Source organism: Anarhichas minor, unplaced genomic scaffold (genome assembly GCF_050575085.1).
Source record: "Anarhichas minor isolate MPS153535 unplaced genomic scaffold, ASM5057508v1 ptg000026l, whole genome shotgun sequence".
Taxonomy (NCBI): Eukaryota; Metazoa; Chordata; class Actinopteri; order Perciformes; family Anarhichadidae; genus Anarhichas; species Anarhichas minor.
In genome coordinates, this window is record NW_027466472.1 from 13,357,423 (window position 1) to 13,375,705 (window position 18,283).

The 18,283-nt window shown below is 39.1% G+C and overlaps 1 protein-coding gene across 1 annotated transcript in view; it reads right to left on the minus strand.

Annotated features, from left to right (window-relative positions):
- Positions 1-9,634: 9,634 nt before the first annotated feature.
- The window catches only part of cadm1b (cell adhesion molecule 1b), a 118,284-nt gene continuing 109,635 nt past the window's right edge, over positions 9,635-18,283 (minus strand). The window contains exons 10-11 of the mRNA XM_076100405.1: positions 9,912-10,040; positions 9,635-9,753 (exon numbers count right to left, since the gene is read on the minus strand). Coding sequence (XP_075956520.1) covers positions 9,635-9,753; positions 9,912-10,040 — 248 coding nt within the window. The remainder of the gene's footprint in view (positions 9,754-9,911; positions 10,041-18,283) is intronic.

Here is an 18,283-nt window from a genome sequence, read left to right on the forward strand (position 1 = left end):
GCAGGTGAGCACCGCACTAATTCACGGTTTGTCAGTGACCCTAAAGATAGACGGGTAAGATAATCAGGGTATGCAAATTATATGTTATAAAGGCGACTTACAACTGAGCAGAAATGTAATTACAATGCAGTCATTTAACCAACCAGAGCAGGGAGCTTCACTTGCTTCATGCTTTACCTTCTGCAATTGCACAAGTATTTAATTTATGCATTTAAGGATTTAATTTCTACGTTAAGAAACAAAGCATGCCCGGATATAATCTCTCTTTTTTTAGATTGGACTAAATCAAATATGGTGGATGCGGAAATGTTTTCTAAAAAAGTCTTTAAGGTCACAGCAACTACAACTACTTTGCAAGCACATGTAACTGGTAATATGGTTAAAAGCAAACATCCCCCCCCCCCCCCCCCCCCCTCTCTGTTGTTTATGATTCACGCTTTCTTCATAATTCGGATGATAAGATTAAAGTTTGTGGTGAGCTCATCTTCCAAACTACATCTTATGAATGAACGCTAATAGAAGTTCACCAGGCTTCTATTAACAATCTTTTTCGCCATTAAAATAATTAGAGGTAATTAATGCCGACATGGATCAACTTCACATAGAAATGCAGTAAATTTCCACAAGAAACTGCATGTTTTCTTTCATATAGAGCAAAACAAACCAACCATGGCAGGAAGTGACAAACTGTCTTCAATAAGGGCCTAATGATGTGTTTAAAGGTAATTATGGTCATAATTGGAAGACGTTCACCCTCACATTTGCTATAATTACTCAAGGTCTAAAATAAAATTCTTAAAATAACCCAATATTCTTCGTGCTACTACAATTCCTCAAAATACTAATTAACCGTTGTAGAAAAGTGTGTTCCATCTTGTTTCCATTAACTCGTCTCTTTTGTTCTTTTCTGTACACATTTTGTTCTCGTTTCAACGGCTCAGTTTTCTTTTGTTCACATCACAATGACTTGGTAAGAGTGCCTAAAACTGGGTACTCACTAAATCACAGGCTCAGGCTTTCATGTCCTAAAATGAATACCCAGTGATAGCACAAGAATTATGCGTCAGATGATGGCTTTCCTCGTCACTCTGCTTGTGTACAATCTGAACTGTGAACGTAAACTCGGTGCAGAAGTGTAGATGACCACAGAGGCAAACTGGATAAACAGCTCTGCTCAGCATTGTTATACCAAGCAAAAAAAACGAATCCTTTGCACAGCTGAACAAATGAAATGAACACCAAACAGTTCTCTGTATTTGTCTGTAAACCTCTATATCCAATCTTCCTTAAGCTGTGCTGCCCTGCAGAGCCCAAACTCAGTAACTAGACTCATTGGTATTTTAACTAACCATTAATCACTGCACCATAGAAATGTCGTTTTTGCCAAAGTAAAGAAAAAAAACAGCATGAACAAACAATAGAAAACGGAGGTAAAAGCCAAACTTCAGTGACTGTGCCCATATGTAGCCCTGGTTAAGGCAAGCCGATCAGATAAGTTGTCGGTTATTTACCCATTTTTTTTACTGTTTCCTGGAATAGAAAAATCTAATTTGATGCTCCAACAACATGGTAATTGAGTTGCTTATGGCTTAATCTTAAATCAGAATGGAGGAAATAGCTTGACAAGAACTAGTCCTGCTAACAGCCTAGCTTAACAGAGTAGCCTCCACCTCTAGTGGAATTAACATGGTTTCATCTACAGTAGCCTCGTTAACGCACATTTAAAACATACACATCTATATGTATTCATTAAACTAGCAGTGTTTTTATGTTTTATAAGGAGGATAATTGATAATTAGCATAACAAATATAATTCAAGTTAGGGTGGGTTATTATTATATTTGTTAAAATTCTCTTTACATCTCAATCAACAAAAAAAAAGGAAACATATCTGTGGCTGTCGCAGGCCTGTAATAATAAGACAATCATTTCACCTGGCCTGAATAAAACGACACAGGCTGCTAGCTTGACAGCTTTGAGGACCAACAATGGCCACGTTCATAGTTATGTACGTTATGTTTATGTTCATAATGATGATTTTGGGGGAGTGGCTTTGGGCGGAGGCCTGAAGGTTATGGCTGTCGGTGTTGCCGACTTGGCGACGTCCTTGCTAGATTTATTGACTTTTGGAGCTAGTGCTGCTACTTTCATTGGAAAAGAGTACTTTCAAAATCTAGCTTACAGCTCCTGGCAACGTGGCAGACCCCAGAGCTATGAGGTTTTACAAGTTAAAGAAGTACTGCATGGCTAAGGAGCCCACCTTTTTTTTTCTCACTTTTCTCTTTCTGTATTGGACTATCCAGGCTGACGTCATGCAGTGACTACACATACTGTAGTTGCTGGTGAGCAAAACACCCACAGCGGCAACGACGATTGAAAACTCGCCCCTATCAGTCAATTTTGATTGATATTGCAATTGCGATATGGTTTGTTATATTAGAGGGAAATTATCATTTTTGCATCATTATTCTCATTTTCATTGACAATATATTGTCCTGTGATCATGTCACGTTTGCGGGTATCTGTACCTAACAAATATGTTTTCATAAGTCTGTAGAATGTAATGTGTTGGCAAGTCAAGATTTGATTAAAAATGATAGTTTGACACATCTTTCACCTTTAAAGGGAGCTGCTCGCTCCCCGAATTAGCACCCGGCCTGCACGTCTGTGACACAGTAGCCTTTGCTGTTGATTGGCAAAAAAGCATATTTTTAAATTAATTAATTTGGCAATCGGATGTAAAATTCCGATTCTGATAATTATAAAATTGTTGAATATCACAGCCGATAATCGGCCAGGCTGATAATTGGTCGAGCCCTATTTTTTTAGGAATGATTTAAGACCTGTGAGAATTATTAATAATTGTTATACGTCTAAAGTTTTGTAAGTTAAACAACTTGGCAAAGAGCCTTCAAACCTTTTGTTTTAATCAACGTACTGTTTCTGCAGTTACTGCTGCCTGTCTTTGTCAGGCAGTGCAGTGTCACTATCTTCAACTCTTATTTCAAAAGAGAGTGACTGAAATGGTCACAGAGCATGAAACAGATAATGTTTCAACTTATCCACATCTTCCCAAATGGAATTGAATTTTAAGTTAGAGTTCATTCAAGCTGATGAACTTCATCCCATGATGCCTTTCTTTCCAAGAGGAGGCCCTGTGTTTGAATTCAATGCAAATTTAATTAAAACATGTACTTTTAATTACCTAATTAATTAATTTAACAAGTGAAAATAGAGTGTGATAAATTATTGAGGTGGCAATGTTCCTGCAGCAACTGGCTCACCGAGGCTCCCTGTGACTGACTTCAAGGCTGTGTACAGCATTTTTTTAAGACTGTAACAGCCTGTCCCACAAAAATAGAACACTTTCATATTCCGACAACAGAAACACACACAAACTATAAGTGGAAAAACATCCATAGAGGCATTGTAGTGCATCAGAAAGAAGCTCGGTGACTAAACAAACTCGTAACGCAACAATAGCATTTTTTTTACAGCTTTCTCAAAAAGATAATCAGGAACAGCTATCTAAGTGTTTCAAATTAAAAAATTGACTTTAAATGAGAATTAATTATGCATCAACAATGCTAATTAAGATAGAAAGATTAAATGCAGACATAGCAGAATAAAAGATGAGAGGAGAAGATTGGGAAATGTTTGCCTTGCGTATTGTATCTGGGCGGTGGCTATGAAGCGGAACGTCGATGTAAATTTGGCAAAAGAAAACTTGTCTTTGCTTCTGCAGAAAGGAGTCACCTTGAGATTTGGTTGAGGGAACTTCAGAGAATGTTGCTTCAAGCTTAGGCTCAGCAGATAATTACGGATTTCCTGTCTGAAACACTTTTCTGGGATGGGGGGCTGGGGGTGGCAGAGAGAACCTTTTTTATTTTTTTTTATAGCTTTTTCTAATTAAACACACAAACTTTCACATCAACATCCAACACATTCGCTCCCTCTGGTAAACATCAATCTCTGATTAAGTATCAGCGTATTAAACATCAAGCAGCAGCATCGCTGACATTAGAGCCTATAGTGCTGTTCACAGCATCTTTCAGGTTTGGAGTTAATCACCTCACAAACACATGCGGCTCTTCTCCCTGACACTTTCATACAGGATTAACAGGCTGCTTGTGTGCTTTAATTAATGCAGATTTCTCTGGGTCATACTGTAGCAGTCGGAGATAATTGTGTCGTGGTTATCGCAGGCTTCAGGTGCTTGTCCTTCATCATTGTTTAAAACAACTAGCTCATCTGTTTCACTGAAAATGACTTGGCATATCCCCCCCAAAAACATTAATAGTTGGTTTATGATTAGGATTCTTTAAGCCATTTTTGTTCCTGCATGTTACCTTCTCTTACAGTGTTTACAATGGCTTCGGCTCAGTTTTCACAATATGCTGTCCTAAGTACCACTACGTTTCAGAGGAAAATGTTGTGCTTTTTACTGCAATACATCTATATACAACTAATAAATGATGACGTATTATTATAGATGAATCTACCCTCCGGTTATAAGGTAGTAGCTGAAATTAGCTCCATCTGCTGCAATATGTGACGCTTACACATTAATGCAACACTTATTATAATCCAGTAATATAGATGTATTATACTGAAAGGAGCCATATGTGTACTTTTACTCCTACCCTTATACCCTAAGTATATTCTTAAACTAATACTTGTGTACTTTTACTTAAAAGTGCTAAATAGATATTTAGTAAAATTGCCATTTGCTAAAGAGAAACTGGACGACAGTGGTGTGTGCTGCCTTATCCAATATGAGGTCTGCTGGTATTCGGATTGTTATATGTTGTATAAACAATTCCCCTGTAAGCTGTAGTGAGGCAATTTAAATTTTGGCTAGAGGCTCTTTTATCTTATATGAAATTGTCTAAATCTTATGTACAAAAAGCCTGCGAGCTGTTCTATATAAAGAATGAAAATGTAGTTTAAAAAGCAACATACTGGAGGGATTTGTCCCCCTGTTAATAACCGAATCAGCCAATAAATAAGTAAATAAGATTTGTGCAAGTCTTTCAGTATTTGTTCTGAACAGGAGTGAACATAGAGGGAGATAAGTGTGCAGACACTTGTTTCGTTTGCCTTTGTTCACTCACTATTTATTCCCACATCATTTAATTATACCTCAGCCAAGCCAAGTGCTACATGCCATCAATCTCAATCAATCAATTAGCCAACTAAACAAGCCATGCTCAGACATTCGTTCACTCTCAATTTCCCCATTGTGCTAATTACACTTAAACATGTCATTCCAAATTAAAATTGAACATTTAAATGGGATTAGTGTTATCTAACTGAAACATCACCCCTCTACATTCATGCATTCATGATGCACTGACAGCTGGTACAGACAATCAGCAAATGCCTTGTACCTGCTTTTAATTATAAATTGTAACAAATAAATATAGAGAAAATCACATAATATGTCATCTTTCAAAATTTCAATAGGCAGGTATTAATGTTCCTCGAGGGAAGCATTGTATTTCAATTATTGTATGAGTAAGGGAGAAAAGTGGCTGGTTTCTAAGGTTAAACTATTCCCATTAAAGTTTGAATAATGTTATTGACCTTTACCTGGGATGGATTACTTAAATTAATGGGAAATGGTGGCACTGACAGAATTATGATGACAGAATTGCTTTTGGTTATGAACTCGGTCTTCTTCCTCGAAATACCTATCAATTTGTCAAATCACTGACATCCACGTGTTCAGCTGGAAACCTTAACAGGGACCCCCGAGCCTGTCGGTGTCAGTCTTTGTGTCCTTTAAAACGTTTCTCGCCTCTATACCTCGGTGCATGTGTCAGTCACTCAGATTGCTGCTGCAGCTGCTGTTGCACATCAAATTTACATCGGTATCGTGTTTTTTTTTTTCTTTTTCCCCAAGATCTTTCTTCTTCGCGAGTTTGACAAGTATCAGCGGCTCGAGATAAAGTGAACAGGTTCAATCCAGCTAATGTATTCAGCGCGTTTAAAACAGGCCGAGAGAATTTTGACAACAAATACAAGCTAATAAATTCTGCCGCCTGTGTCTCCGAGCAAGACGGGACTACAAAGTGAAACCATGTTTTTTGATCAGGTCACAACAGCACAACACTTTAAACATTGATATCTTTTTTATTAAGACAAGAACTCTTCTTATTTTTTTTTTCTTTTGTAAAAATGTTGGTGTAAACCAATACAAAATATGCATGGCCATATGAGAAACATCCTCTTCACTACACAAAAAAAAAAAAAAGCCACCTGGGTACAGAGAGAAATTTAAGGTTCAACAACAAAACAACCATTTTGGGGGGTAATAAAAGAACCAACGCCCACCCCAGCCTACCCCTCTCCCTCCCTCCCTCCCCAGGCTTTAAACATGAGTTCCATCCAAATATCCAACACATGTTACAGATCATTCTTAAAACTTCATGTCACAGTAAATACACCATCTTTTCATTTATGAAAATGCATGGATGAATCAACTGAATGCAAACAGATGCTTGATTGACTGTCTGTGGTCACATCCTATAATTACTAAATAACCGATACTGTATGAGCAAAGTGTTGAGGTGGAGGAAGAAGAAGAAGAAGTTTCATGTGACTTTGTTGACACTGACTGTACATAATTTTTGTCTGCTTAACAAATCTAGTTTTCTTTCTTTGTGAACTAGGTCTATGCAAAATAATATTTAACGTTTACTGTAACAGTGCACCATATTAAGAACACAAAAACATGTACAAATGAGAAGAAAAACATGTACATCTTGTGATTTCTTCACTGTTTGAATAGCTGTGGTACTACAGTATATACTTGGGGCCTTTAATTTGCATTCTACCTGAGATGCAAAAAAAAAAAAAACACAACTATTAACACTCGTGAACCTGAGAGAGTGAAAATAAACATACTAGATATCAAGTATTTAAAACAAATCAAAATATTGAATTAGAACGATACCATTTTTTTACGTTCCGCGATTAAAAGCAGCAGTCACTTTATACCCATTTAAGATAAATATCAAACCTCAAAGTAAAAGGTCATGCACATAACTGTTTCCATGACTCTAAAATGTACTTTTATTATAGCTTAATATAGCTATTAGTAGTGTGTTCCTCTCTGATATTACTAGCAAGCCTTGCCCTTGAAGATATCCAAATAAATAAATGAAGTAAAGTGGGGACAATAATAACGACCAAATTGAAACTGATTTCTGATCACTAATTAAGACAATAAATACTACATCCTGGCATAGAACATTCTAGTCAGTGGAAGCTGCCACACCGCCATGATTAACAAGGGCATGTATTTTTTTTTTTAAAACTCGTTCCAGCTTTTATGCTCCAGGTCGTAATTGTGATGGAAGTCTACGGTGCGTGAATACAGACAACCTGGATGAGTATTGGACCTGTAAGTTATAGAAAGAACAGCTATATACACGATATATACGGTAAGAGTGTACATGAGGATACTGTGAGATACTAACCATATGCCTCAAAATCAAAGAAGGCACTAAATTAAGTCCTTCAGTCCTTTCAATGATAAGTATCAAGAGGTGGGTTTAAGGCAGTGGTTATCCTTTTTCGTAGTCCATTTACACTTTTTTTGTCTTATTCAGGCAATGCAATGATATCACTCACGTATTACCAAACAGGCTCTTTCTCTTCTAGCTGTGATACACTGCGTCTCTGTCTGATTTGTTTTGGTGGGTGGAAAAAATAAATTTGCAAAAGTAGACGTCTTGTGTGTGAAGGTTTGAGCCTGCAGGATGACAGTAAGAAAATGATCTTTCCCCAAACCAAGTCTAAAGCTTGACGCACAATCTTTGGTAACTTGTAAGGCAGGGAGCCCCTTGCAAGTTATCAAAGACAGCCCAAAGGTAACATGTCTTTACAGACAGCAAGGAAATATAACCGATTCATGTTTGCAGTGAAATTGAATTTCTTTATACTCAAATATGGGCAAGGGCAAAAAAGTACGGTATATTTAGCAAGGATTTCTAATCCAGGAAATAAGCAGTGAAAAGCTGTATTTATTTTCCCCCACTTACTCTGGGTATTCACATGGAAATACCGTGATACTTTAAACATCACTGAAAGGAATCTTTGCCACTGAAAGTGTAACAATCGTTCTTCCCTTTAACACAGTACAATCTCAATAATAAAATAAAAATAACGCCCTGGAAACATTTCCAGTTAATTGGTTAGTGTACTGTATTATCAAAAAAGAAAGAAAGAAAGAGGAGCACTCCGCACAGTGGACATTCAGCCTTTGCTGTATAGAAGTAATATTCACTGGATATACGCACACTCGCATAATTACTATATTTGGTCCAGGGTCGACCGTGTGGGTGATATAAAAATGTGAAGAATTCCATGTTTAGCACACACAGCAGGCTGTACCAATATCCAACAAATAATACATTTTAATAAGAGTTTATGATCTATGCAGCTGGAAAAGTCACTCTTTTACAGTAGGTACTACAAGGTTGATGTAATTATAAAGTCAAAGTAAAGTTTGACCCTAAAACCCATATAAACGCGTATACGCATCTACCATATATAGTCTTTTGGATCTGTACTTATTAGCTGTTTTCTGCCATGTTTTTGGTCCATCCATCCAAAGGATGATAAGAAAAATAGTTCTGACAAAAGAAAGCTGATTCACCAGCATTGATTCACTGCTGTCCTCTTAATCAGCAGAAAGAAACCGATACAGAGTTGGAAAAAAGGAATAAGTGCTTCCGATTTTCTCTATAAAAACTTTTATTCTATATCATGGCACATTACAGCTGTCAAGATGTCTGACTGTACTCCACAATACCCTAAACAAATACTAAACTGACCTCACATCTACTAATTGTCAGATGTCTTAAAACCAACGAGCGACCAGTTGTACTTTGCGGTTCAGTGTGAAACGATACTTAACGGCACTCCTACTTCACTTTCAGGAACAAATACATTCTATGATGAGCATGATTACTCACAACTGTTACATTAGTAATCAACACAGTGAACCTGACCTCGAAGGGAGGGTGAGTGAAATCTGCGCTGGAATACTGTATGCTGAAACTGAACTGTGATGCGTGTTTGATTTTGAACCAGCAGGGAGAAATGTGTTCCAGTTACTAAACTCTGTAGACGAGTCAGGAAAGAAAATAAACTGTGTGTGAGCTGGCTACTCAGATCTGGGTACATGAGCTAAAAGCTAGCCGCAGAACACATAGACAATCACCAGGCCCATTTAAACTCCGGAAGCCAAATGCAACAAAGGATCGGGTGGATAACATTGAAAAAGAAAAATCCAATCCAACAAGCATGAGAAGGGGGGGGGGGGGGGGGGGAAACAACAAAACAAAGAAAAGAAATAGAACAAGGCACAAAATTGTCTGTAAAATAATTGAACTGTACAGAATAGGCCCCAGCAGTCCAGGAAGGGTCGGATAGGAGACTCAGCAACGCCTCTTCTTACCACTTGGCCATGCCAGTCCAACTTTCCACTTTCTTTTCTTCCTCTTTAAATCTCGCCCTCCCCACTCCCCAAAGCCTTCGCGTAACCAATCAGAGTTAGACATAATGCTCTCCTACAGCACCACCACCACCAGCATCCCCACCCGTCTCTCCTGGCCTGTCCAGTTTAGATATAGTACTCCTTCTTCTCGTCCGAGTTGTTGTGTCCGCCCTCCGCATTGATGATGGCCGTGTCTGCGTCGGCTGCATCGTCTGCCCCTTTGGCTTCATGTGTGAAGTAAGTTCCTGCAAAAGCACAGACAAGTACGGGCAAATTAGCCCCGCACCTCCTCCACCTCATGCGCACTTCAATTCTATTGCACTCCAATCGCAACCACAACAAAAAAAGCACTTGAACGCAGATGTGTTCATGATCAAGTATGATTGCACTGCCGATGCCTTACCTTTGTGCCTGGCAAAGTATCGACCAAGAACAATGAGTGCACAGAGGATGGCAAACATCACCACGGCAACCACTCCTCCGATGACAGCGTGGTCAATTTTCTGCGGTGCCCCCTCGCCGGCTCTGGAGTCTGAAACCAGGACAATAACCGTAAATAATGTCACGATCAGTAAACTGTCTCAGTCACTAATAAATTCACACAGACGTGGACCACACTGGAAGCTGTGGCCATTAATAAATCATTAGGCTGACAAAATAAACTAAAGTGGTTTGTTTTCTCTCAGAAGCATTTTAGCAGGACTTAACCTCAGGGGAAACACTTGAAAAGGCTGTTGAGAAAAATGCCAGTTTATGTATGTTGATTACCAATAAAAATGGATGGCTAATGGTTCAGAATTTGAAACCAAACATCGCACTACTAACCTATTTAGTCCTGCCAAAAATTATTGCTGAGAAATCACAATATCAATATCAGTCTTGTGTACGGCAAATATGGAGCTCCAGCAAGCAGCCGGTTAGCTTAGCTTAGCATAAAGACTGGAAACAGCTAGCATGGCTCTGTTACAAAACACCATTAACGGAACCTGTAAAGTGCCCTAATTAACACATGTCATCTGTGTAGTCCATACAAAACCAGAGTGTAACTGATTCAACAGCAAACTCTAGGCAAGATGGTGTGTAAGCATATTTGCCAAACTATTCCTTTTAATAAGATAAAAACAGTATCTATTACTTGAACATGTTTGAAATAAAGTCTGATGGCTCCCAATGTTATAAAACCATATATTTGTGATGTTATGCTGTTGTACCAGGCTCTCCTTATATGAACGCTTTCAGTGCTCTCCTTATATGAACGCTTTCAGTGCTTCAAATAGCTGAAATGGCTGCTCGAGCCCCTTGACTGAGCGATTTTGAAAAATGTTTTAAGACAGTTATTTCACCATGAAACAGTAGACACCGTCTGCAATTTCATCGAGAGTTCACACACTGTAAAATACATTGTGATTTAAGAGGCCATTTCTGGAAGTTATAGAGCTCAATCATCAGAAATAGACACAAGTCTGGAGATAAATTGGCGCCCGGTGTCCCCATGCAGAGAAATACGTGGCTGCCTCAGGTGTCAAAGAGTATCACTGTCTAGCATTTAGCCAGATTTATCCGTGCACCACAGTAGAACAAGGCAAAATTTGAAGCCTTTAAATTTCCAGTCTCAGAATAGTTCACAGGCATTTATCAATAGTCTATATCTGTGCACATTTGGACTGATGGAGTGGCAGGCGAGGGAATGGCTGCACTGTTCTTTGCTGCATGAGAGAGCAGCTCAATTTTCCATCAATCTCACTAGCCATGCTCTGAACTTGAATGATTTTGATAAAAGACGAGCGAAGAGAGCAGAATTTCTCAACACTGTGAGGGTGTAATAAGTCGAGTTGAGGGGTCTAAGGCAAGTGCCATTCACGACTCAACCTAACCCCCCCCCCCCAAAAAAAAAATAAAACCTAGTTCAAGTTGCATTCAGCTCAGCACAAGGACATTTTGGAAGTGCATTAGCTAATTACTGAGAAATGTTTTTTTTTCAGTTGAGCGCCCACTTAAAATGGACTCGTCTGTGTCCGGCTAAGTGAAGCAGAGATGCGCAGGGCGCCGTTTGTTTACTGTGTCGGCGATGTCAGATAGCACAGCTCATTCCCCGTTGAGAGGAAACGGCCCATGCTCCATGCTAATGAACATTCACCAATAAATGGCCTGTGCATATTCCTAGTCTCCCTCCCCCCCCCCGCCCCCCCCCCCCCACGCCTTCCTGCCCTCACCTTGTTCCCCGCTGTCTTCCTTTTGACACATCCACAAGGAAACATGCAGGGTCTCGGCCGCCTCCGCACAACCGAGGGAGAGTTTTATTAACAGGTAGAAAAATTCGCCCAGGGTAAGCACCTAGACTCTATCACAAAAATGTCAAACTAAAAAATCCCATAACACCTACAGTATCAACCGCTATGGTTGGTTGCATATCATGTTGCCGGCATTAAGCACACTACTGAACACTGGTTTTCTGTTTGACAGTTCTGTATTTATTACAAGGGAGGGCCGCAAAAACATGATCTCGAATTTAATATAAATGTTACTGTTGTGTTCATTTTCATTTATTTTGCAGTGTTGCTGCAGCCTGCATTACATTGTAAGGCAATTATGAGACATGTTACATAATGCAATGCAATACAAAGGTCTAAAGCGTATTGTAAGCTGATTTTAAACATCCCTAGTCATGAGGTGTACTACTCCGCCAGTGAAAACAGCCGTACAAGATATTCTGAGGCTCTGAAGCAAGATTTTCTCAAGTCTGAAAATGTCATTAGAGTTATATCACATTTACAATTGTTTAACAGAAAGCATTCAATAACAATCATTTTAAAGATGGGTGCATTTACCAGTCAGGCGGGGTCTTACAAAAAGACGCAATTGAATGTATTATGGGAAATGTAGGATCTCGTGTTTTTGGAGCTTGATCCAAATTAGGGACTAAAAGTTATGATATCTCAGCCTCTGTTGCATCAATTCGGTCCATTTCTTTGTAATTTATCAAATTCTATACCTAGCTCACATGAGAACTACCCCTTTCGTAGTTACATAACGGCATTTCCGTAGTTATTTAAACCCAAACCTCGATCTTTTCCTAAATCTAACCAAATAGTTTTGTTGCCCAAACCTAACAAAGTTGTTTCCTGTGAAGACGGAAGTTTGTATTGAAAGCCTGTATGCATGTAACGAGTGGAAATTGACACGTGTTGCTGGACATTCATTGGAAATCGTGAGGATATGTTGAACTACCCCATCATTCTTTATAGTGCTTGTATTCAAAGCGCTGTGGAGTTTGCCTCTCATTCACTGACCATTGGGACCAATTTTGATTTAGTGTCGTGGACAGGAGGAACCCCTTGACCTTACGATTATTGAGTGACCCACTTTACTGATCTACAGCCACCGTCTGTCACCTGTGTGTCCCCCAACTTAATGGATCATAAAGTGCAGGGCTTCCCCTTTTATGCTGCTGCCAAATCTTATTTTTCTCACAGGTGGACAAAATAACGGGATCATCCTACGACATAATCACAACAACAAGAGCACACATTCAGTTGATTCAGTACGTCCATGTGCTCTGCCTTTTTTGTAGCTGGTGTTCATGTTATTTTCTCCCCTTACTGCATTTGGGTAACAGAGTTCAAAGTGAGTTTCGGACTCCCAATCTGTAGGCTACCTGAACAGATCTCTGAGCAGAGTTTCTATATAAAGTGTCATTGCTATCACTAATCTTCTTGTGTAGATTAGTTTGTCATTCCGTGCTCTAATGCACCCAGGATCAAGAGTGTGATTCCCTCAGGCCGTCCATGTTCATTATATACAAATCCGGAATACAACACAGTGCTTCGACTAAAATAAAAAACCTGCAAATGACAGACGGCGTTATTACAGCAGCCTTTGTGGCCTCACACTTGAAATAGGATTTGATTATGTCTGTAATGTGGCTGGTGTCCATACTGCCGGCACAGCTCTGCTCACGGTGGGGGAGTGCTGACATGCCCACACCGGCGTCCTGACAGGATGTGCACAGCCGTGGGGATTTATGGGGGAATAAAGAGGATTTGCAAGCAACTGATGCCCGTGTCTGCGCGACAGTGAAATCTGCTCCGCTGAACTCCCAGTACTGCATGCTTTACAGCCGCACCTTTCCGTCTCTGTACTGGAATGACTAATTGCCGCTCTGGTCAGCATCCTATCAGACTATCTGTCAAAGCTGCAAGCTTGTCACCAGGCTGATAACATGGAACATAATTTCATTTTTCCCATCTTTTTTTCTCTTAATAGTTTTCTGCTCACATAACGAGGCATGTCTCACACATACACACACGCGCGCGCTTGCCCACACACGCAAACACATTACAATTTATAGATGTAATTACATGGATATAATTGAAACAATGACTCTCTTGCATTGAAAGAGCACGGCCGTCACTTGCACTGAATAGACTCTCACAGTAACCTTTTCCTGTACAGTGACAGGACAATTGGGCAGTGCTGCGGAATCAACTTGAGGACCGTCAATAGCCATTTTGCAGCATTGAACTGCTAACATCCGTGGCTTTTGTATTCGTTGCTGTTCTAAAAAGGAAATGAATGTAATGAGATGAGCAAAAATGGGCAATCTCCACCAAATAATGTTTCGTATTGCTGTTGTAGCAGACCATCAACGGAGCACAATATTGTCTTCCGTTGAATTCCAATGTCACTGCTCGCTCACTGAATAGATTCTCTGAGTTCTTTGTAATAACCCGAAGGAGTGATTTAAAGATGTGCAAAAACAGCTATGACATTTGACGGAGGCGCTGAAATACAAGTGAAGGTCTGACTACAACTAATAAAATGGCAAATGAATGGAAATTGTGACAGCGAACTTGAACTCCTCGATGGCAGTTTATTGTATCTTTTAAGATTGGCAAACTTCTCCGCACAAAAACCGGTAGCACTCTTCTCCACTTCATACTTCGCATTCAACGTGTTTTCAAGGCAAAAGGAAGAGGTTGACAAAAATAATAGAAATCGCTTGCTCTCTTCCCAAAGTTGCTGGCATGTAACATTCCACAAAAGTACACCTTATCAGCCCAAAAATGAGGACACGATGGGAGTTCATTGGCAGGTAACATTCAATCTACAAACCCTAAAGTGCTAAGTAGAGCTCTCGTAATAATTTACTACTGCCCCATGAAAAAACAATATTACTGCAGTGAAACACTCATTTAATTCAGGGTGGGCTGGCTTTACTAACCTATTCATTGGAGACCAATTAAAATGGACCATTACAATATTTTCTTACTTTATAACTGTTTAAAGGAAAGAGAGAAAAACCTCAGGTCAGAAAAAACACAATTTCAACTGGGAATCGGAGTAAACAAATGTGAGGGGGAAAAAGTAATTAGCATTTCTAAATGACTCTTTAATTTTTCCAATGAAATACTTCGAAGAGAAATGATACATGTGAGAGTTAAAACAACGCTAGTAATTGTTTAATGGCTCATTATGTTGAATACTAAATCCACTCATAACAGTTTATGTTGAAGTCAAAATCTTATGTGGAGTTTAGGGCTTGAATCCCAGGACTACACAGCGGTGGAAAACCTGCCAACACCTCACATGCAGCAGTGCTCAGGGAGGAAACAGCCAACAAAACATGCATGAAAACCTGCCAGATATGGATTCCTGAAATATCCTCTGGTAGAAAGTGACATGATCTACTCACTTTGAAAAAAAATGAAGAAATCCACGTGTTTGTCAGAACAAAGAAAAGGGAACAAACCATGTATATTTTCTGTGCACCGCATGTTAAAGTACAAATCCCTGACGGCTTAGCCAAGCAAGCAATAAAAAACTATATTATGGTTTGTAGTACTATCAAGTCTTAAGAATGCAGTATATAGAGGCCAAACTCAGGTTCATGTGTAGTGTAATATTTGCTAACAAAGCTCTTTTTGGCATTTCATTTACAACTTGTATCCCTGTTGACCTCCGAAAACCCCCTTTACCTCATCACACCCCAAAGCTGTGTGATGTTTAGGTTTTATATTCCTTTTAGATAATTCAGCAGAGGTCCTACTGCAGCATGCTAAAATACAAACTTACCCTGGACTGCAGATCTGCAGAAACATAGGGTCTTTTTAATCAAGTCTTCAAAATAATTCCTTGTTCCGTGTCTTTCGTCTGGATGCTTTCGACAAGCTGGGGGAGAGGGGGGTTACTGAAGGCTTAGCCGGGATATCATGTCCCTGCCTTGGATCATCTCTGAGCATCTGACGAGCTGGAGCATTATCGCCACAGACTCTCTTTATTCCTTCAGAGCGGGGGATTCTGGGTAAATTCAACCCCCTTCCCCAGAAATAAATACAAAGAAAGAACTTGTGGAGTACAATTTTGTTCTTCTTCTGCGATGCTGGAACCATCGACTGCCCATCTTGAAGACAATATTCTGCTTCATGCTAGAATTCATGGTTCATTTTTCTGAAGCGGCTGCATACGACCGTGTTTAGTGTAATATGTCTGAATCAAGCAGTGATGGCTCCTGTCGCCAAAAAATGTACTCAAGTAAAAGTACTGTTACTTTGCAAAACAATAACTGAGAGTGTTAAAGTATTCTCTGACGTACTAACTTCAGACCAGCGTTTAATTTGTCTGCTGCTGTTATGGCTCTTTTAACGTTAGAGGCGTTCACATGTGTCTAAAAAACGCGTGGAAAACACCAGCCGTACCGCTTTCATCCTCTCCTGCTGAGGCTTCAGCCATGCTGCTTTGAACAGAGAGTCATGTGGAGGCGTAGCTGCGGTAGGATAATGAATGTATCCAATTGTAAAGGAGTAAAAGTAATGATTTGTCTGTAAAAATCTACTCAAGTAAGAGTTGGAAGTCTGTTGCATTAAAATAATACCGTTTTCTACAAAAACTTACTTCAGGACATGTAATGGAGTAAAATGTAACTCATTACTACCCAATTCAAGTATTTAGATCGGTGAGAAAAAAGTTCACACGCATCTGTCAAGTCAACTTAAAGCTTTTTGTTTTAGTGTAAGTATGCAATAATAAACATATGGAGAGAAACAAGGTCTGAAAACACATGAAATAAATATTTCTCTGGAAGAGTGACTTATCTCTCCCATGAGGTCTACACATCCACACACACACACATGCTCACTCGCTGCATCTTTTGAGACACTGAAAGACCTAACAATGTGAACTGTTGTGAAACCTTCTGAACATGAAACAGCATAGACACAAACAACTGTGAGATTCTGTGCTTTAACATCCCCCACTGCACAAAACCATATTAAGGTCTTGAACTGATGCTTGGGTTTGCAAGGCAACAGCAAGAGGAAAAAACAACTTAACAGAGAGAAGGAAAATCATAGCATTTTGGAAATTAAATCCATCTATTATGAACAACAAAACGGGGAGGCAGTGGGCTAACAATATTCAGAAACTCCCTTTCATGTTTTCTTTCAGGAAAAATAGTGTCCACCTGCTGCTTATGTGGATTAGTGAATGACAGCAACTTGAAAGCTTAGTGTATTCATTCAGTAAGTTCATCCCAGTCAAAGTACACTGAAAAATTATCAGATCTATGTGGCGCTATCAAAGTACAGCACAAAAAACAATGTTTTAAAGGTACAATCCAAATTCAAAACAGGTGTTTTATACAATCATCAACACTAGAAAACAATTTATTCTACTGTGTGTTTATTTCTTATTTTTCTACAATCCCCATTATCTTCTGCCATAGCAGGTACTAATCTTGCCGGCACCCACACATTTAAACGTAAAAAACAAAGATTAATAGTAGAAACAAGGTCCAAACTAAATTTTAATATATATATATATATATATTGTATATATATATATATATACTGTATATATATATATATATATATACTGTATATATATATATATATACAAAAACAACTGATCCTTATTCAACATGAGCATCAATGATAACACAACCATAGATTAAAGACAGATAAGACGACCCAATATCTATTGCGTGATCGTTTATGTTGTGCTTGCTTACAACTGTAATGTGTGAGGTGTTTATAGTTACGATCAGTTAACAAACACACAAAATTAAGATTTTATTTTTTTAATAATGAACTCAAACTCTTCAATCTTTATGTGGCAATGAATTAAATGTATGCATCCAAAAATGTACTGATTGGACCTTTAAAAATCAGGATACAATAGTAGTTCAGTGGCCCCTGATTACAACAAAAAATCCCAGCTGGTGGTGGGGGTGGCCGTGCCGGTTCTCACTCTGGTCATAATGAATGAATAAGAAATCATGCTGTATACTTCCTTATTAAGGGTATACTGTACTGTGCTGTTATGCTGTTTAAGGTAGTGCAAAGCAATCTACCGTAAGCCAGTTTACCATTGCCCCTGTGACAGGGTATTTAGAAGAATAGTGAACTGCAAGAAAGCTCAATTACATCCTCACAGCATGTACTGCATAAATCACCGTAAATCCTCTTCCAAGCCTGTCTTTCGGAAATTACTGGAATGTTACAGCAGAAACCACGGAGATGGCTGCATGAGTGTAACTCAGAGGAGAAGAGCTTAGGGGAGAAAAATGCAGAGTAGTGCACACTTCTGCAAAAGCAACTTCCTGTTTGACTGAGCCACACCCAGAGAGAGTCAGGGGGCTGAAATGAGGCTGTATCCATTTGATCCAGCTTGATTACTTTGCATGCTGCTAATAACTTCATTTGGGAGATATAGTTTAAAAAAAGAAGGCAGGTTTGAAGTAGGAATTTCAAAAATGAGAAAGTAATTTGAAAGATGCAA